The sequence below is a fragment of the Polyergus mexicanus genome, unplaced genomic scaffold (genome assembly GCF_030449975.1).
Source record: "Polyergus mexicanus isolate NDT 795.1 unplaced genomic scaffold, iyPolMexi1.0 SCAF_6, whole genome shotgun sequence".
Lineage (NCBI taxonomy): Eukaryota > Metazoa > Arthropoda > Insecta > Hymenoptera > Formicidae > Polyergus > Polyergus mexicanus.
This window is the reverse complement of record NW_027223326.1, coordinates 566389-584295: the sequence shown is the minus strand read 5'-3', so window position 1 is coordinate 584295 and position 17907 is coordinate 566389. Positions and strand designations below refer to the sequence as shown.

The window sequence follows — 17907 nt, the reverse complement described above, 5'->3', positions numbered from 1 at the left end:
ATATAAAAAATAAAATATTTCGTAAAATATTCAGTTTTCGATAATTTTACCGTAATACTTCTATGTACAGAATAATAAGACAAATCAATTAGTGCCAAAAAAAACAAATAATTGTTTAAAAAAATACATTGTAATTAATTTTCTTAAAAACAATTTTTTTTTTTTATACTAATTGATTTGTCTCATTATTCTGTACATAGAAATATTACGGTAAGATTATCAAAAACTAAATATTTTACGAGATATTTAATTTTTTATATCAAAATATGTCAGATTAAAATATAAAATAACTCAAAAAGTACTTAATAAAAAAATACTTTATTATAGTGTTTTGGAAAGCTCTCGATGTCAGCTACAAGAGTGCTAAATAAAAAGTGGGGATTTCTATTTAAGATTTTAAAGTTGACCTTCACGTGACCTTCAAATGATTTTCCAAGGTCAAATAATTGTCACCATCTTATGGCCCCCTTGAAGCCACACAACTTTTGTTTGAAACATTTTTCGATTTAACGCAGTGTTTCTGAGATATTTGAGTGGGTCCTTTAAAATGGGACACCCTGCATATTACAGATATAATACGATAAAGTTCGATTCATCAGCGCAACAAGTAAACAGCTTACGACAACAGTTTCAGAAAAGCAATTGGAAACGCAATCGCGATTACGACAAATAATACCCGGATACGCGAGCATCCAGGATAAGAGACGTAAAAGCAAGCAATAGTTACTCGTATTCGGGAACGTATCGATTCCTGGCCAGCCGTTCCTCCTCTTGTTGCCTGTACTGCGAAGCGAGACGGTGATCGCTTTTGCTCCTCATGAGGCCAGGCGAACCTCCGGGTGGGGCTAAACTGCTCGAGCTCCCTAGCAATCCGCCGCTTCCGCTTTCCGGTTTAATGTTCAATTCGCCATAACCCGCTACGTGAAGGACAAGCTGATTCGGATCGTGCGCCATCACGAAGCGGACTCGCCGGCTGTAATCCCCCGCCTCGTATTCGAAATTCCTGCAATAGACAATCGCTCGACTTCATTTGTCGCGAATCGTTCATTTCGTAAACTAATTGCAGGTTTAGGTTCTTTCGATGTACAAATGACAAAAGCGTATAATAAATATATTCGGGTATCTTACAACGCGCGTCATCCTTTCACCTAACAATATTATGCCACTGATAAAAAAATCTATTGATCCTTTTTTCAATATCGAGCATGATTTATTTTAACGCGCGATTATTTTCGATCTGGCACCTGTTTATTTTTACATTTATCTTGCGTCGATGGCGGAAAAAATTGCGTATAGCTAACGACATCGATCGTCTCGATACTGGATGCATCTCCTGGGTTGAACCCAGAGTTACGCGAGCGATTCCATTTAAATGATGCTTCTAGAAAGGATTACGTGCGCTTTGTATTCTTCTCTATTTAGCATATATGAAATTTCTACGGACGTAGAAAAGCTTTTAAAATTAATCGCGCTATTAATTCGATATGTTAATCACTAATGAGGCATATTATCTGATCGCGAGTGTACAGCCATTTCCACGGAATTGCGCCCTTCGATACCTCGTCGGTTGCTTAACACGATTATTTCACTTGAATCAATGTAATTTTTATATGGCGTCAAACCTGATAAACTCCACTGTACGCAGGAAAAGCTCCTTTGTGTCCAGCAACTCGGCGTCGTCCCACGGTACATTCTCGTTTATGTGCGCCTCCGCTAGATCGCAGTTGCTCTGGATATTCGCGATTTCCAATTCGAGATTCTCTTTGAGCTGAATGAGGCCTCTGAGCTCGGTGCCGAGGTATCGATCGACCTCGTTACGCAGATGTTCCGTGCGATCTTTCAAAGCCTTGCTCAGCCTCCGATAAATCTCGTCCACCTCTTCGGCGACCGAGGCGCAGTTCGTTTGCAGGCCCAGAGTGTTTTTCTCCACCAGGGCCAGCGCGTCCTGCAGCCTGTGTAAACCCCTGCGCACCTGGCAACACAAGATTGTCGAGATTTGACAAGCCAGAGATGCAATTCCGCGCTAAGTCTACGAGCTGTCGTGTCGCGATTGCGATATCGATTATTCGAATGGCCATGACGGGCGTGGGTGAACGCGTTCAATTATCGCTATTATTAATGTAAATTTATAATCACTTAGAGATATCGGACGAAAGATGAAATAAAATTATAGCGTATGATATATATCTTATATGTTTTCGAAAGATATTTCATTTTTTTTTCCGGCTAGACTTTTGAAACTCATACATGAAAGCTTGATAAATCGAAATTTCTCTCGTTTTGGACATCATAGGAATAGGCAAACCCGTCGACGATTATATTTAGGTTTTATAATATTGGGTTGAGTAAAAAGTCATTGCGTATTTTTGCAACAGATGGCATTAGTTCAGTTTTGGCAGTACTAGAGTCATTCACACATATGTTTGTCATATATCGTTTAACAGCTGACGGTTTAAGCTTCATTCTAAAAAAAAAATTGAGCGATTTGGTTGAGTTTTGGAGATTTTACAACAAGTTGAAGATGAAAGACCAAACTGTGCATTTTCGCCATATTTTACTGTTTTACTTCCGTAAAGGGAAGAACGCGCGTCAAGCTTGTGAAAAATTGCGTAAAGTTTACGGTGACGATGCTCTATAAGAACGTCAGTGCCAAAACTGGTTCAAGAAATTCCGCGCTGGTGATTTTGATCTCAAAGATGCTCCTCGGTCAGGAAGGCCTACCGAGGTTGATGACGACAAAATAAAGGCATTGATCAAGTCAAATCCACGTTACACGACACGAGAGATTGCAAAAACATTGAAGATCAGTCAAAAAGATGTTCACGTCCACCTAAAGAAGCTGGGATACGTAAGCAAGCTCGATATTTGGATTCCTCGTGAACTCAAAGAAGTTCATTTGACGACGCGTATAAACATCTGCGATATGCTCATGAAACTTGAAGAAAACGATCCTTTTTTGAAACGAATGATAACTGGTGATGAGAAGTGGAATGTTTACAACAATGTGGAACGCAAACGGTCTTGGTCCCGACGTGATGATTCGCCTCAAACGACTTCAAAAGCAGAACTTCATCAGAGGAAGATTATGCTCTCAGTGTGATAGGATTGGAAGGGTGTGGTGTTTTTTAAGCTTCTACCAAGGAACCGAACAATCAATTCGGATGTGTACTGTCGGCAATTCGACAGTTCGAACGAATCTGTCATCCAGAAACGTCCGGTGCTCGTCAATCGTAAAAGAGTTGTGTTCCATCACGACAACGCGAGACCACACACATCTTTAGCGACCCGTCAAAAATTATTGGAGCTTGGATGGGATGTGTTGCCCCACCCAGCATACTCGCCTGACCTTACGCCGTCAGACTTCCACTTGTTTCGCTCTCTTCAAAACTCCTTGCGTAAAATAACGTTAAATTCAGATGAGGCGGTAAATCAGCACCTTGTTCAGTTTTTCGCCAATAAAGACAGGTCCTTCTACGAACGGGGAATTATGAAGCTCACCGAAAGATCGCAAAAAGTCATCGAACAAAACGGAAAATATATCATTGATTGATCTTTGTTCTTTATATATATAAATAACTTTGAAAAACATACAAAAAATACGCAATGACTTTTTACTCAACCCAATAGTTATGTTATAACTGCCCCGGTCCCAAATATAGACGCCTGAATGAACACGGAGCGTACATAGTGAAAGCAATAAGAGAGGGATCTGGACATATAAATATCATAGAGCAAGGCTCCGGCTCTGAAGCTTCTGGCAGTTTCACATCGTACGTTTCAGACTCGACGCATTATATTTTCATAGCCATATATATAATTTAAATGTAATTATGCCGTTCATTTAAGACCGATGTGAATTCGCATCCCGATATAAATTAATTAAGATACAGAAAGAGATTCTTTTAAAATTGTAATTCAGAGGGAGATTATTAGTACAAACTAGCCATAGTAAAATATGTTGAATGCCGTAATGTTTTGCGATTGTTTCGACTCGATGATTGATTTCGCGTTGATGATCACCGTGTAACCTAAAATATGGAAAGCATTGCATTACTAATTTATTTTTTCATTTAAATCTTTCATTAATTTTCTAATAAGTGATATGTCGGAAATGGGGAAATTCAAAGTATAATATGTTTTATAATCAATTCTAAAACACCAAAAAAAAAAAAAAAATGGAGACTATTTATGGCTCAGAAAAGATTTGCTCTATATATAGAGAAAATCCATCTAAATTCATAGAAGATATCCTAAAGGTACACAATCAATACCGAGCCATTCACGGTTCGCCGCCGTTACAAATAGATGAAAAGGTAAAATATCACTTTTTATCTTTGCTGCAAATTATTCGTTTAAAAATTCTAAACCGCATTTTTTTTTTTCAAATTTAGCTACGTGTCATTTTTTTTAAATTTAATTATTTATTGCATAATTTTATAATAAACAACGCTGTGTGCGAGAGAAAAGACGTATTATTATATCTTAAGTAATATGTACCATCTATACGGATGTTTAAAATTGTGTAGTTGAACGAGCGTGCTCAGCAGTTGGCGAAGACTTTATCGAAAAATGAGGAGAAAGCGCTGAAGGAAATTTATATACCGTATGGTGAAAATGTGTACGTCAGACATCCGCATTGGAGAATGCTTCCCGAAGAGCCGGTGCAATATTGGTAAGAAATTTGCGCAACGGATATTGACACGTACATGAAAAGTAATGCAAGAGAACACAGCTTGTACAGACCAGAATATTTATATAATAATCAATAATCTGTTATGCCAATGTAATAAGATTTAAGTCAATTATCATGACAAATTTAAGCATACATTAATAAAAAAGAATATAAAAAGAATCTCTCGCAATTATTTCTAACTCGGGAAAAATTTCATGAAAATTAAAATTTAAAAATTGATGATACTATTTTCTGTATATCTTTCAAAATATATTTTCCCGAAAAAAGAAATAATTTAATTTTATATTTAAAAAGGTTCAGTCGCATCTTCTCTTTCCACAATAATCGATTTATTTATTACTTCGGTATGCAGGTATCAAGAGAACAGGTATTACAATTACGACACCCCACAACCGAGGAATTTGAAATACGTGCGTAATTTCACACAATTGGTATGGAAAGATACGAAATTGATGGGTATCGGTATTGCCACCGGATGGAATGGAAAGGTTTATCTCGTGTGTAGTTACGATCCACCCGGAAATGTCGATGGCGAATTCCAACGTAATGTAGCGTCGCCTGAAGAGGTAAGATATAATAGATATTTTTTCTCAAACAACCATATTTTTCAAGAAAACTAATATTAATATTATGTAAAAAATTGCACGTGTACGGTAAGTGATAAATCTAAAATAAGAATGCTTGTCATAATAAGCACAAGCAAATATGACAAGAATTGCCATAATTTAAATAGTTTTATAATATACTTTTATATATATACAAAAAATAAGAGATTATATTATAAAAATATTTAAATCATATAATTCTTATATTATTATATTTGCTTTTTTATTATATTTATATATATACACACACATATTATACAATGTGTGTGAAAAAAATGTTATGTATATCGTTAAATATATTTTTTATCGCATCGTATATATGCAATAATCATGAATAAAATTGTGTCCGATTTACGTAATGAATTTGAAGAATTAAAATAATCAGTTCTATTATTCTGCTGAAGATTAGAGAAAAGTGCAAGGGATACGCATTCACTGGAAATATTTTAACGCGTTAATATCATAATTTCTTCCGCAAAATCGATGGACGATTTTACCGTTTATTTCGCGAGAAACTGCTTTTATGCTTGGCAAAACGCAGAGAAGCGTTATTTTCAAGCGTGATTTTGCAGCCTGTCGTGCGTACCGTTGAAATTGGTTTTAAATCGGTTAAATCGCGAGCAATTAAAATAAACAAATCAAATATTTTTAGACAGGATATATCGTGCAGATGAACACGTGTGCAAAAGTATTTGTTGCTCTCATGTCGCGATAATCAACGAAATTTTCCGGAGTGCTGGATAAAAATTATATCAATGGCTTAAATCACACGCGATAAATGCACTTTAGAGAACGGCACAGCTTTAGAAGAAATATTATTTTATACGGAAATACACACGCATACAGAGAACACATCTGTGCGCGACATGAAATAAAACAGCTAGAAATATCCGTTTTTCAATGTATTGAACGTAAACGCAATTTTACGAAGTGTCATACCGGAACGTAAATGGAACATTGAGTGAGACTGTTTTTTTTTTTCAAATTTATTAAATCAGGTACACACTATTAAAATGGATAAAACAAACTTTGTAAAAGAGAATTATTTTACACCCTATTTTGCGAAATTAATGTGGTCCAATTTGTTCTTTCTCCACATACGTTCGGGAATAATTATTCTTTATCGCCTTTTATGCTCTCATAAAGCATGCACATTTTCACGAGACGTGTATATACTATCCGTTAAATCGTGGGTAATTAAAATTAATTAAGGTCATCCTAAAGTGGTTCACTTATTTTACCGCATAAATTTTCAAGTGCAATTCATAGGATAACGAAAACTGGCGTATTATACGGAGCAGATTGTATAGGTGAAAACGTCGCGAAACGGAAAAGTCCAGTTGTTAACTAATTAATTAGAGCCGGTAAAATTCCCAATGCCGCCTCAAGCGCTGATTTACCTTTGAAAAATTTTTCACAACGCTGGAATTTGCTCATTAACTTAATTAAATCATGGAAAATGTAAAACAAGAAGCAAAAATGAACGATTTATGTACATAAAAGGTAGAAAACATTTTTATATTCCTGCTTTTTCTCTGCAGAATAAATAAATTAATCTAATCAAAAAGGCTAAGATATTTTTCTTGCCTTTTATTTGTGCATTTTTACGCGGCTAATATTTACAGTCGATCTTTCTTTAGAAAGAATTTAATTATGCGATATATAATTACGTATAATTTTCAATATTAAATATATATAATTTCTAAAATATTAGGTGTACAAATAAGTTTCCGCCGTTTTTTATCAAAAATTGGGCATTTATTGTGAAAGAACGGAACTTGATGTTTTGAGTCACTCCCAATGTAAGTGCAAGTTCTTCTTGCGTTTGGCACGAATCTTGATCCAATAATGCTTCCAATTCCGCGTCTTCATACACTTTCGGCCTTCCGCTACGTTCTTTGTCTCCGATGTCAAATTCACCGTTCTTAAACTTTTGAAACCACTCACGACAACTTCTCTCACTTAAGGCAGCCTCATCATATGCATCTACAAGCAATCGATACGCCTCAGCTGCAGATTTCTTCAAATTGAAGAAGTAAATCAAAAGTTCCCGCAAATGACGCTTATTCGGCTCAAAACTCGACATTTTCGCACACAAAAGAATATATTATACTGATAAAAAATCACTAATATTTTAAGGTTATGTTATTGACTGATGTCCAATCTTACGATAAGGACGTTTTACATCTGACAATTTTAACCATAACTTACTGGTGGCGCCAACTTTTGTCAAACGGCGGAAACTTATTTGTACACCTAATAGAATTTGTACACCTAAATAAAATTTTTCACACACAATTAAATTTTTATCAAACATATATTTATTATATATATATATATTTCTATGCATATATATTTGATGCACTTTAATTTGTAATATATAAAAAGATATTCCAAAGTGAAGAATACACTTTTCTCATAATAACGCATTATCTGTATTATTTTATCGATCTTTGTACGTTTGTAAATAATCGAAGGATGGATGCAATGAAATATAAACGGCAATCTATTCTCGACCGAGATGATTGAAATGTGGTTGCGAATCTTACACGCGCAATATTCCGCTTATCGATACACGATCAGGGTGTCTCTGGACTGTCTCAAAGACGGCGTCTCGTAGTTTATGCCGCCACTGGAAATAGACGTGATTCATCGAGGCACTTCTAGAGACACGCGGCGAATTTGCACGATTCTGAACATCATCTTGCTCGATCCATACAATCTAGCACGCTTGTCTCGTATAATTCTTGATAATAAATAAAGTTCTTGATAAAATCAAACACAGGTAACAGTTGCAATTTTCTTTGCTCGTTCAATTATTTCCAAAAAGAAATTTATTTCTTATAATCTCATTCGGATCCTTTGAGCCTTGTATCTTAAGATTATTTAAGTTACAAAATGATTTCTCAACTCTATAATATAATTTTAAATCTTGAGATATCTAATAATATTTTTAATCTTGAGACAACAAGAAGAGTTTGAAGATTTTTGCGATTTTGGGACAAACCACTGGATTAAAAGCTTGACGAATTTTTTTATTTAATTGAGGATCCGCAATCTTATTGATATATGTAACTAACAGTTTTATATTTCACGATCGTTTGTAGAAAGCGAAAAATCTAGGTCACAATCTTGTTCCCTATCCTATCGTACACAGTTAATTGCGATGCGTAAAGTTTTGCGGTAATAAATTCTCCGTTGCTGAAGGGTGAAATGTAACGAATTTAAAGTACACCCCAATACCCGGGGATACCGTAACACAACAGTTCCCGAGCTAACTAGTACTCAACAAGCCAAAGCGAAAATTAGTTATGCAACCGGTTAAATTAATTTCCACGATCGGTATAGCTATAAATTTCTCATAGCCAATACTTGCTTTTCGAATATAAGATGGGAAAAGTTGATCAATATCGATAAATTACACGACAATGAAAGGAGATATTAGAAGTGATTCGTTTCACTTCACGGTCGCAAGGTACTTTAATAATGACTCACGTGGTGTATTGGAATATCGGTAAATATTTTCGATAAATTAATTATCTCTCTCTTATCTTCCCATTATTATCATCTTCCCTAATACTCTAAGTTTTTGTCAAATTGCAGCTCGAATTTCTTCGTTCATGGCTACTTTTTAGACTTCTCTTGATTTTTAATGACTTTTCAGACATTTCGTGATTCCGTGAAAAATGTTTAGCGCCATACCTGGGAATTGATGCGCGCAATTTCGCGTCTCAGGATATCCATGTGCGCGTCCTTGCACTCGGGACAGCATTTCTTCTCGCAATGAACGCACAGCGAGCAGTAGCTCTTCTCTGAGCAAACACCGCAGCGTTCCATGGTCTGACCGCTGGTCGGGTCCGGTAGTTCCCCAGTGATCTCGATATGCAATTCCAGGAATCGTTGCAGTGTTACGTTGGTCGGAAAGGCTTGCACGCCCTATAAATAGCAGAGATGTATCATCGGTTCGATTAGCCTTCCAATGTACCGGGTACGCCGGTTATTAATGGACTAGAATCGGCGTAATGGCGCGAACTAATTATACAATGCGCCCATGACATTCCTTTAGTAACATTGTCAACAAATTGAAATTTACTGTCTGTAGATCAGGAAATAAGTCATCATTGTTACTATCGAACATCTGTTTGTAAAATACCGTATTTAAAAAAATCATCTATATATAATAATGAAACGAACGTATTTTTTTTTTTTTTTAATTCTCCTATTTCTTCTGAAAATATAATTGCATAATTTTGTTATGCTACGCGAGAACATTGTTAAATTTCTGCGTAAACACCTTGGATTATTCCGCGAAAACAGAACCGGTCGAACAGTCGGAAGACAACATGAGTTTGAAACGCGAGAGTACACTCGGTTCAATGGGTGTCCTCTCGCGTTTGGATTCATCGTTGAATAAAGATGAGCTCTCGCACGTAAACGTCGCATATGCTATCGGGTATAAGAAGGACATTTAACTTATGCGGCAAAGTAACACAGACAAATCGACTTCTCCCCGATTCGCATTATTACCCATTATTATTGCACCGCGAATATATTAAAGACATAAACGCGACAAGGCGACGAGCCGCAACAGCTTGCGCAAATGTGCCCCGTATAAATTTTGCGAAACCGCGAGAAGCTAAATACAATATAATATGCATCTATAATTTATTTTCATTTTATGTTAAGTATTAAATCGGATCGGAGACATTTTAAATAATTATTTTCTTTATTTTAAAAATATTTTTATCACTTACAACATTGATGTTGTAACATACATATCGTATAAAAATCAGTAACTCTTACTTGATATGGTATACGATGTTCGGCACGGCATTCTGGACACTTGACCTGTCGACGAACGTAATCGACGAGGCCGTCCATGCACGGCTCCATGCAAAAGCTGTGTTGACATGGCAAGAGCTTCGGGTTTCTGTACCGGTCCAGGCATATCGCGCAGGTCAGCAGCTGCTCGAACTGCTCCATACCTTTAAAAAGAAAAGGATCTCGATCTTGTCTGCTTTATATGAAAGAGAATAAAAAAAAGTTATCTGCCTTATTGAATCCTTTATATAAAGCATGCAGTTTATATATACATGTACATGTAATATTTTATATATGCATACATACATTTTATACGTCCATATGTATTTTAGAATATATATATATATATATATATATATATATATATATATATATATATATTCTTGTACGTCACAACACATTCAATATATAAACATATGCGATATAAATATTATTTTAAAAAAATATTATATAAAACCATAAATATATATATATATATATATATATATATATATATATATATATATTCTTTTTTTGACGTTGGGGTTTTTAAAAGCGGCCAAGAATATCTTTAAATATATATCTAAATACATTTATTGTATCGTATATTTGTATTGCAAAAATACAGGATGTATTTTCTTTCAATGCGTTTCGGTATCTTGCAAAATTTTAATTTATCATAGTTGAGAAATAGATTATACTAATACATCGACTCTTTAACCGGTCATCGTTTCAAAATACTGCCAAAATTTTATTTATCTAGCCAAGATGTTAAGCGATTAAGGAAAACAGCTGTTGATGTTTACTTATGTAGTTGCTTGTTCTTGCAACAATTATATGACTGAATCGATATTTATATAGTCCATAGAATTCTCAGCAACGCAATTCGGGTTAAAACATTAAAGAAAAAGAGAAAATGCAAGCAATATATTGATATATTTAATTCACTTTGAATGTTATTATTAAATTATTTTCTAAATAACAGAGTTTAATCTGTGTATATTTATAAAATATTTAATTAGAGATGTACGCGTGTTTCATTATATATATATATATATATATATATCATGAGTGCCAAGACAATGTCAAGATCTTTGTGTGGAGTCATTGAACTTCTATTTTAAGGCACGATGTATCATCAGCGTAAATTTGGTAAAAGTTATGGGTGAACTTAGAGGGCAATCGCGAAAACTCGAAACGCAAATTATGCTAAAGTCTTTTGCCGCTTTAAAGAGTCGAGTGTATTACTAATCAAGCAATCTTATTCACATTTTTCTCGATTGCTTGCAATTGATATACTTCTCTTAGCGAGAAACTAATAATATATTAATATTATTCGATACCATGAAAAATAGGAATAAAAAAATTATAATTTTATATATAAATATTTATATAAATATTATATACACAAAGCTTCTCATATAAATTTACATAAATATTTTATATAAATATCTTTTTTATAATAAATTATTTTTCATAATATTCCTTAAATAAATGAAAATATCATTGACGTTATTATTTAAAATTATTTAAAATAAAGTATTTAAGATTAATTAAAATAAAATATTATTTTAACTAATTGTTGAAATGTGTTCATTGCAGAGATAGTTTTGTGAAATGTAATCGCTATGCTTAATAGTATTAGATCCTGATTGCAGTACTGTTACAGCGTTTATATTGAAACAAGTTGCGTTACAGATCGAAAACCGCGGCAACCGTAATAATTATTTGAACGTCGCTAATGAGTGGATGATTACTCATGCAATCCACGAATTAATTATCGCGCTTGTACGCGAAGCGCGTAATATATGAGATAAACCCGATTAACGTGAAACGGACATTTTATTTAGCGTGAAACAAAAATTTAATACAAATTTTATTTGTAACATCACATTCCATGTCTGATATAAATTTAATTATAACATTTTTTTAAATAAAATTGAATTGAATTGATATTATTTTTAAATAAATTAAAAATAATTCTGATAATTTACTCTTTTCCTATTCTTTTGTATAATTCTTTTTTTTTATTGTACTCTTTTTTTTTCTTCTTATGTTGTAATAATTTAATTCCTTTATCATCTTTCTCTTTTAATTAATAAAAAATATTAAACGTGCGTTTCTTATGTTAAAAATTTATTGGATTATTTAAAACTTGTTATAATTTGTAATTTATTATTTGTATATAATTATTTCTATGTATAGGATTTATTTTGTTAATTTGGAACAAAGAAAAATCATATTCAATTCAGTTGATGCAATTTTAAAAACATTATAAACGTGACGTGTATAAAAAATTTGAAAATTCTATAAAAATTCGCGAGGTCCGCATCATTTCTTTCTCTGAGATACGGAGATACTCGATCAATGTCGATTCTAATTCCATGAGACATCGGTTTATTTCAGATCCGACCTTCTCGCAAAGCATCCGGCAGTTTGTCATCTCGATGATGATGCCAACGCAAACGTTTATCCATCACTAAATTAATATATCCGGATTTTAGCTAATAAAAATCATGGATCTTTATTAACATTTCAAGGTATTACGGAAGTGAAGAATTTCGAGCTTCTAAATTTCTAGTATATTCCTAGTATAATTACATTGATCGTTTAGTCAAATTTTCAATATTTATAACTATATATAATTAAAATTTATACTATTAATATCTTTACACTAAACCCGAAAAAGTTATATCTTTCAAAATTAAATATACAAACAAACACACATGTATACATTATATAAAAATATATATATACATATTTTGTAGAATAACTTCTTCAAAACTGGCATTTTTTTGCATAGATTTCGTGTTCCAAATTAAATTTACCTATTTATATTACCCACTTGCAGCTCTTTGAACATGTATTTCACACATTTAACTCGGATTAAAAATATATAAATCCTAATGGCATTCTATTGAGATCGGTTAAATGGCGATCATGAAAATAATCGCGATGAACACAAAGTCTCGGATAAATTTAGGTAACACACACCCGCGTCAATATCACATGCGAAACGTTCAAAGAGATTGTTCGAAGCGGATACGTAGGCAGGAGCCGAGCCAAATTCGTTTTGGCTTTCGCAAGTTTCTCGACGCTTCTGACGTTGCTGACGTCGAAGGTCACTACGTCGAGGACCGATCGCGCTTCCGAGCCGACACAATGGCAAAAGCTCGTACATTAGGAAGCATTGTTACTGTTAGACGAACCACTTGTTGGATCTTAAAGCAAACTCTCCCCCCTTTCTCTCTCCGCGTGTGCGTTCGGGGGAGAGAAAGGGGGAGTGCAACAGGCAGTGAGCAACGATTGCATTAGTAACTTTCAAGGGCGTTGCCATAAGAATGAAACGGGATGCTAATTCTGACACTTTGACTGTGAGCCTCGAAACTTCATTCGAAAGCCCGCCCGGGGAGAGAGAGAGAGAGAGAGAGAGAGAGAGAGAGAGGGACAGAGATGCCCGCCTACGTTATTTAAGTCTTCGTTTCACCACACACTTTAATTGTGTGATCATACTTTGTGATGGATCACGGGGACATTCCGGTGTTACAAAGGATAGTTCAGCGCGTGCGATCAAGTCGGATTTTCATCGGAATACGCTATGAGAAATCTGCCGCAAAATTCTTTATCAGTAACAATGACAGATCACGCGCGTCACTTTAAAGAAATTCTTTAATCGGTTTAATCTTTAGTTGCTGTTATATGTATGTATGTCTTTATTGGACTCCCCAATGGGGTTGCAATTTTATACTCTTACACTTTACAAATTTCCAAATATACAGTATTTCATTTTCTTACATTTCCGCTCTTACAACTAACGCTCCTAACACCTAACCTAACGCTTTACTACATCGCTTTTCTTTTCCCTCTCTCTTGCTCTTCCCCTTTTGCTCCTCACGCTCTCTTTCCTCCTTCATCCTTATGCTCTTATCTCTAACACTTCTAAACACACATAGCTTTCCTATCTTTTTCTCTTTTCGCTCTTCTCCCTTGTTCCTAAACTCCTAACCCTCTTTTTGTCTCCTTCCTCTATTCCCCTCCTTTTTATCCTTCTTTCCTTCTCTGTCCTTCCTTCTTCTCTTCTATAAAGAGGTATATATATGGTGGGATGGGATCCGAGCGGAATCGAACCTGGGACGTGGCACTTGTCAGCCCGCGACTCAACGCTCTAAGCCACTCATCGCCCCCTAGTTGCTGTTATATATTTTTGTTATTCTGATTTCAATCATTAAATCGTGGCATCTCCCTGTCATATCCCCATAAAGAATTATATTTTCAGAAACATATTATTATTTTTATTTTTTATTAGTTTTAATAACGAATTGACGATTAGTAAAATAGGAAATCATTTATATGATTATTTTTGTAATTGAAACAAAGTAATAAAAAAAAAATTAATTATTCAAGGGAAGCTGACTATATATTTATAAATGCGATATCAATTTTTAATAATCTCCAAATATATATATTTATAAATGAATTTTCCGTCCATATTTAAAGCGTAATGAGAGCGTCGCATAATGAGAATTCGGAAAATCCGAATGTCATACGCTCGCGAAATGTGGTTGCGCGTGGGCGCATCATTATTCTCGTGAAACAAAATAAACAATGTCGCGAATGATTCAGCTTTTTCCTTTGTCCGCGAGAGGTAGAATTTGCGGCCGTTATTTCACGAAAGCAGAGTATCTCGAGTCGTTTCTCCTCGTCTAATGCATTTCGCGGGATGTACGTGTACGTGTATAATTGAATACCAAGATTTCACGAAAGTCTAGATTTATCATTTATTATTTATTATCTCGAAATGCTCACGAAATAGCGCAGCACGTTGCTATTTTATAGCGCGTTTAATTTTGATTCTGTCTTTTTAACGTCTTTTTATCAATATGCGTGATTACATTGGGTGTGTGTATTGTTAATTATATTAAAATTCATAGCACACACAGACGGTAACTATTAAATAATTATTAATAGAGTCGCTGATAAAATTAAAGATTTGTGTTAAATATTATTTTATTAAATAATACTTAATTTAAATAAATTTGGAAAATGTATTTGGAGTTTAACGCAATATTTATAGAAGTAAGTGTGTAAAGATAAGATTAAATTCTAAATTAGAATCTTAGATTAGAGAAGATTTCTCTCGCTTATTGACAGTTTTTTTTTCCACATATGGACGTACTAAATTAATATATAATATATAAACCTGTATTCTTAAATTATCACATGGTCAGATTACGCCCCTAAATTTGATCGCTTAATGACCGATCCTGATCCTGAATAATCGCCGGAATGTGCGATACATCTGCGTCTAATCAACGAATCCTAAATTGCTTATAAAGCGACAGGCATGTCGAATAATTTCTCCACGGTGCACAGCGTGTAATTTGTGCGCGACTAATGTCTCGTAATGCCAAACGCACTTGCCGATGTACACGAGGTGAGAGATAAATGTCCCTAATTTCATTCAGGCAGACAGTGACATTGAGAATACTAGGCATAACTCTGTATTTTGCGACCAAAATGAGGAAAGAGAACGCGTTCGTTAAAATGTCCGTCGCATTAATACATTTCCAACACCGAGATGCTTTCGCTTTCAGTTTCAAAGGCAGAAATATCAATTCGCTCTCATAATTAAAAACTCTCTTCGATGCTTATTCATTTTACCAGACCGCCATCGCATTTTCGATTGATATAAAAAATTTTTATTAGAGTTTCACGAAGTTTTAAAAATTGTTGAAGTTAAAAATAGAGCAAACTCCATCACTCTCCAAAAAATCCTTCTTCTATTCTTCATAATACACAAAAAAGAGAGAGAGAGAGAGATAAATTTTTTATAAAAAACTTTTTTTTAAAGAAAAACTAATAAGAAATTAAATAAAATTTAAATACCCAGTCAAATCTGTCCGTAAAAGCACGAGCGAGATACACTTTCGCGTTGCGGTATCGAAGACACCACCTTCGTCAGCGATCCCTCGTTGATGCGTCGCAGACTGATCGCGACTCCGATCTTCGATTCAGGCTCTCGTGGCTCGGGCACGAGGCGTTATTATATATCATTCATCCACGTGTCGCGATTGACAACAACAAAATGTTTAAAATATTTGGCACTCGTCACGAACAAAAGGCCACTTTGCGGCTAACGCGACGCGTTATTGACGCGTAGCGTTCTGGATCGTCGCGCTTCTGAAATCGGTCGGTCCTCGCGAGATCGGGTATACTGACACTTCTCGACGTCACCGTCCAGACTTATGCTCGCGCGGCCCGTTCTATACTTAGCCGAGAGGACCTTCGATTTCCGGCGGTTCGTTTTCGGCGAACGAGATCTTCGGTGAAAAGCACACAAAATATATAGAACGAAAATTCATCGATCGCATAGTCGGAATATTTTACACATGCTATCTTCTCCCAACAATATTTCTCGTGCTTCGTAAAATGATCGAACAACGCTTCTCTCGCGGAGAATGCAGTCTTCGATTTAACACTGATGTTATAATAATTAGCGGAGCGGAGTTGCTCTTCCTTCCTCTCTCTCTCTCTCTTTTTCTCTCTCTTTCTCCAAAGCGCGGAATAATGAATTCGATTTCCAATTATTCGTTTTATAGAAACGGAATGACGTGATATGCGTAACGAGAGCCGTTTAATAATCGTTCCTGTTTAATGTCAACATTAATATGCATTCTCTCTCTTGTCAGCGTGGATCAACGGGAATTCCTATTCAATCTGCTGGCGCGGCCAGCTTTAATAACTACAGCGAACAATATTGCGCCAAATGATCAATTGCGCCAAGTGGCATCGGCACGTGTATATATATATATATATATATATATTTTTTTTTTCTTATTAACCGATATAAATATACAAGGTATCCAATTTTAAAGGACACACTCAAATATCTCAGAAACACTGCGTTAAATCGAAAAATGTTTCAAACAAAAGTTGTGTGGCTTGAAGGGGGCCATAAGATGATGACAATGATTTGACCTTGGAAAATCATTTGAACGTCATGTGAAGGTCAACTTTAAAATCTTAAACGGAAACCCCCATTTTTTATTTAGTATTCTTGTAGCTGACATCGAGAGCTTCCCAAAACACTATAATAAAGTATATTTTCATTAAGTACTTTTTGAGTTATTTTATATTTTAATCTGACATATTTTGATATAAAAAATAAAATATTTCGTAAAATATTCAGTTTTCGATAATTTTACCGTAATACTTCTATGTACAAAATAATAAGACAAATTAATTAGTGCCAAAAAAAAACAAATGTTTAAAAAAATACATTGTAAATAATTTTCTTAAAAACAATTTTTTTTTTATACTAATTGATTTGTCTCATTATTCTGTACATAGAAGATTATCAAAAACTAAATATTTTATGAGATATTTAATTTTTTATATCAAAATATGTCAGATTAAAATATAAAATAACTCAAAAAGTACTTAATAAAAAAATACTTTATTATAGCGTTTTGGAAAGCTCTCGATGTCAGCTATAAGAATACTAAATAAAAAATGGGGGTTTCTACTTAAGATTTTAAAGTTGACCTTCACATGACCTTCGAATGATTTTTCAAGGTCAAATAATTGTCACCATCTTATGGCCCCTTTGAAGCCACACAACTTTTGTTCGAAACATTTCTCGATTTAACGCAGTGTTTCTGAGATATTTGAGTGGATCCTTTAAAATGGGACACCCTGTATAGTCATATATGTGACATAAATTGCAAACAATCGAATATTGCTCGTTTTGACCGCAAATATATTTTCTTCTATTATCCGTCGCTTTCTTTTTCCTTCGATTTCGAGGTC

The 17907-nt window shown here is 34.5% G+C and overlaps 1 protein-coding gene across 8 annotated transcripts in view; it reads right to left on the bottom strand.

Annotated features, from left to right (window-relative positions):
- Window positions 1-17907, bottom strand: part of Tn (tripartite motif containing protein thin) — a 71275-nt gene that overhangs the window by 29221 nt on the left and 24147 nt on the right. For 7 of the 8 annotated variants that reach the window (XM_070297774.1, XM_070297777.1, XM_070297775.1 and 4 more), the window contains exons 3-6: window positions 10102-10283; window positions 9001-9234; window positions 1623-1972; window positions 728-1003 (exon numbers count right to left, since the gene is read on the bottom strand). In XM_070297774.1, coding sequence (XP_070153875.1) covers window positions 728-1003; window positions 1623-1972; window positions 9001-9234; window positions 10102-10281 — 1040 coding nt within the window. In that variant the 5' untranslated portion in view covers window positions 10282-10283. Of the gene's footprint in view, window positions 1-727; window positions 1004-1622; window positions 1973-9000; window positions 9235-10101; window positions 10284-15984; window positions 16330-17907 lie in introns of those variants that run through there. The other variant, XM_070297782.1, reaches the window with a different exon arrangement.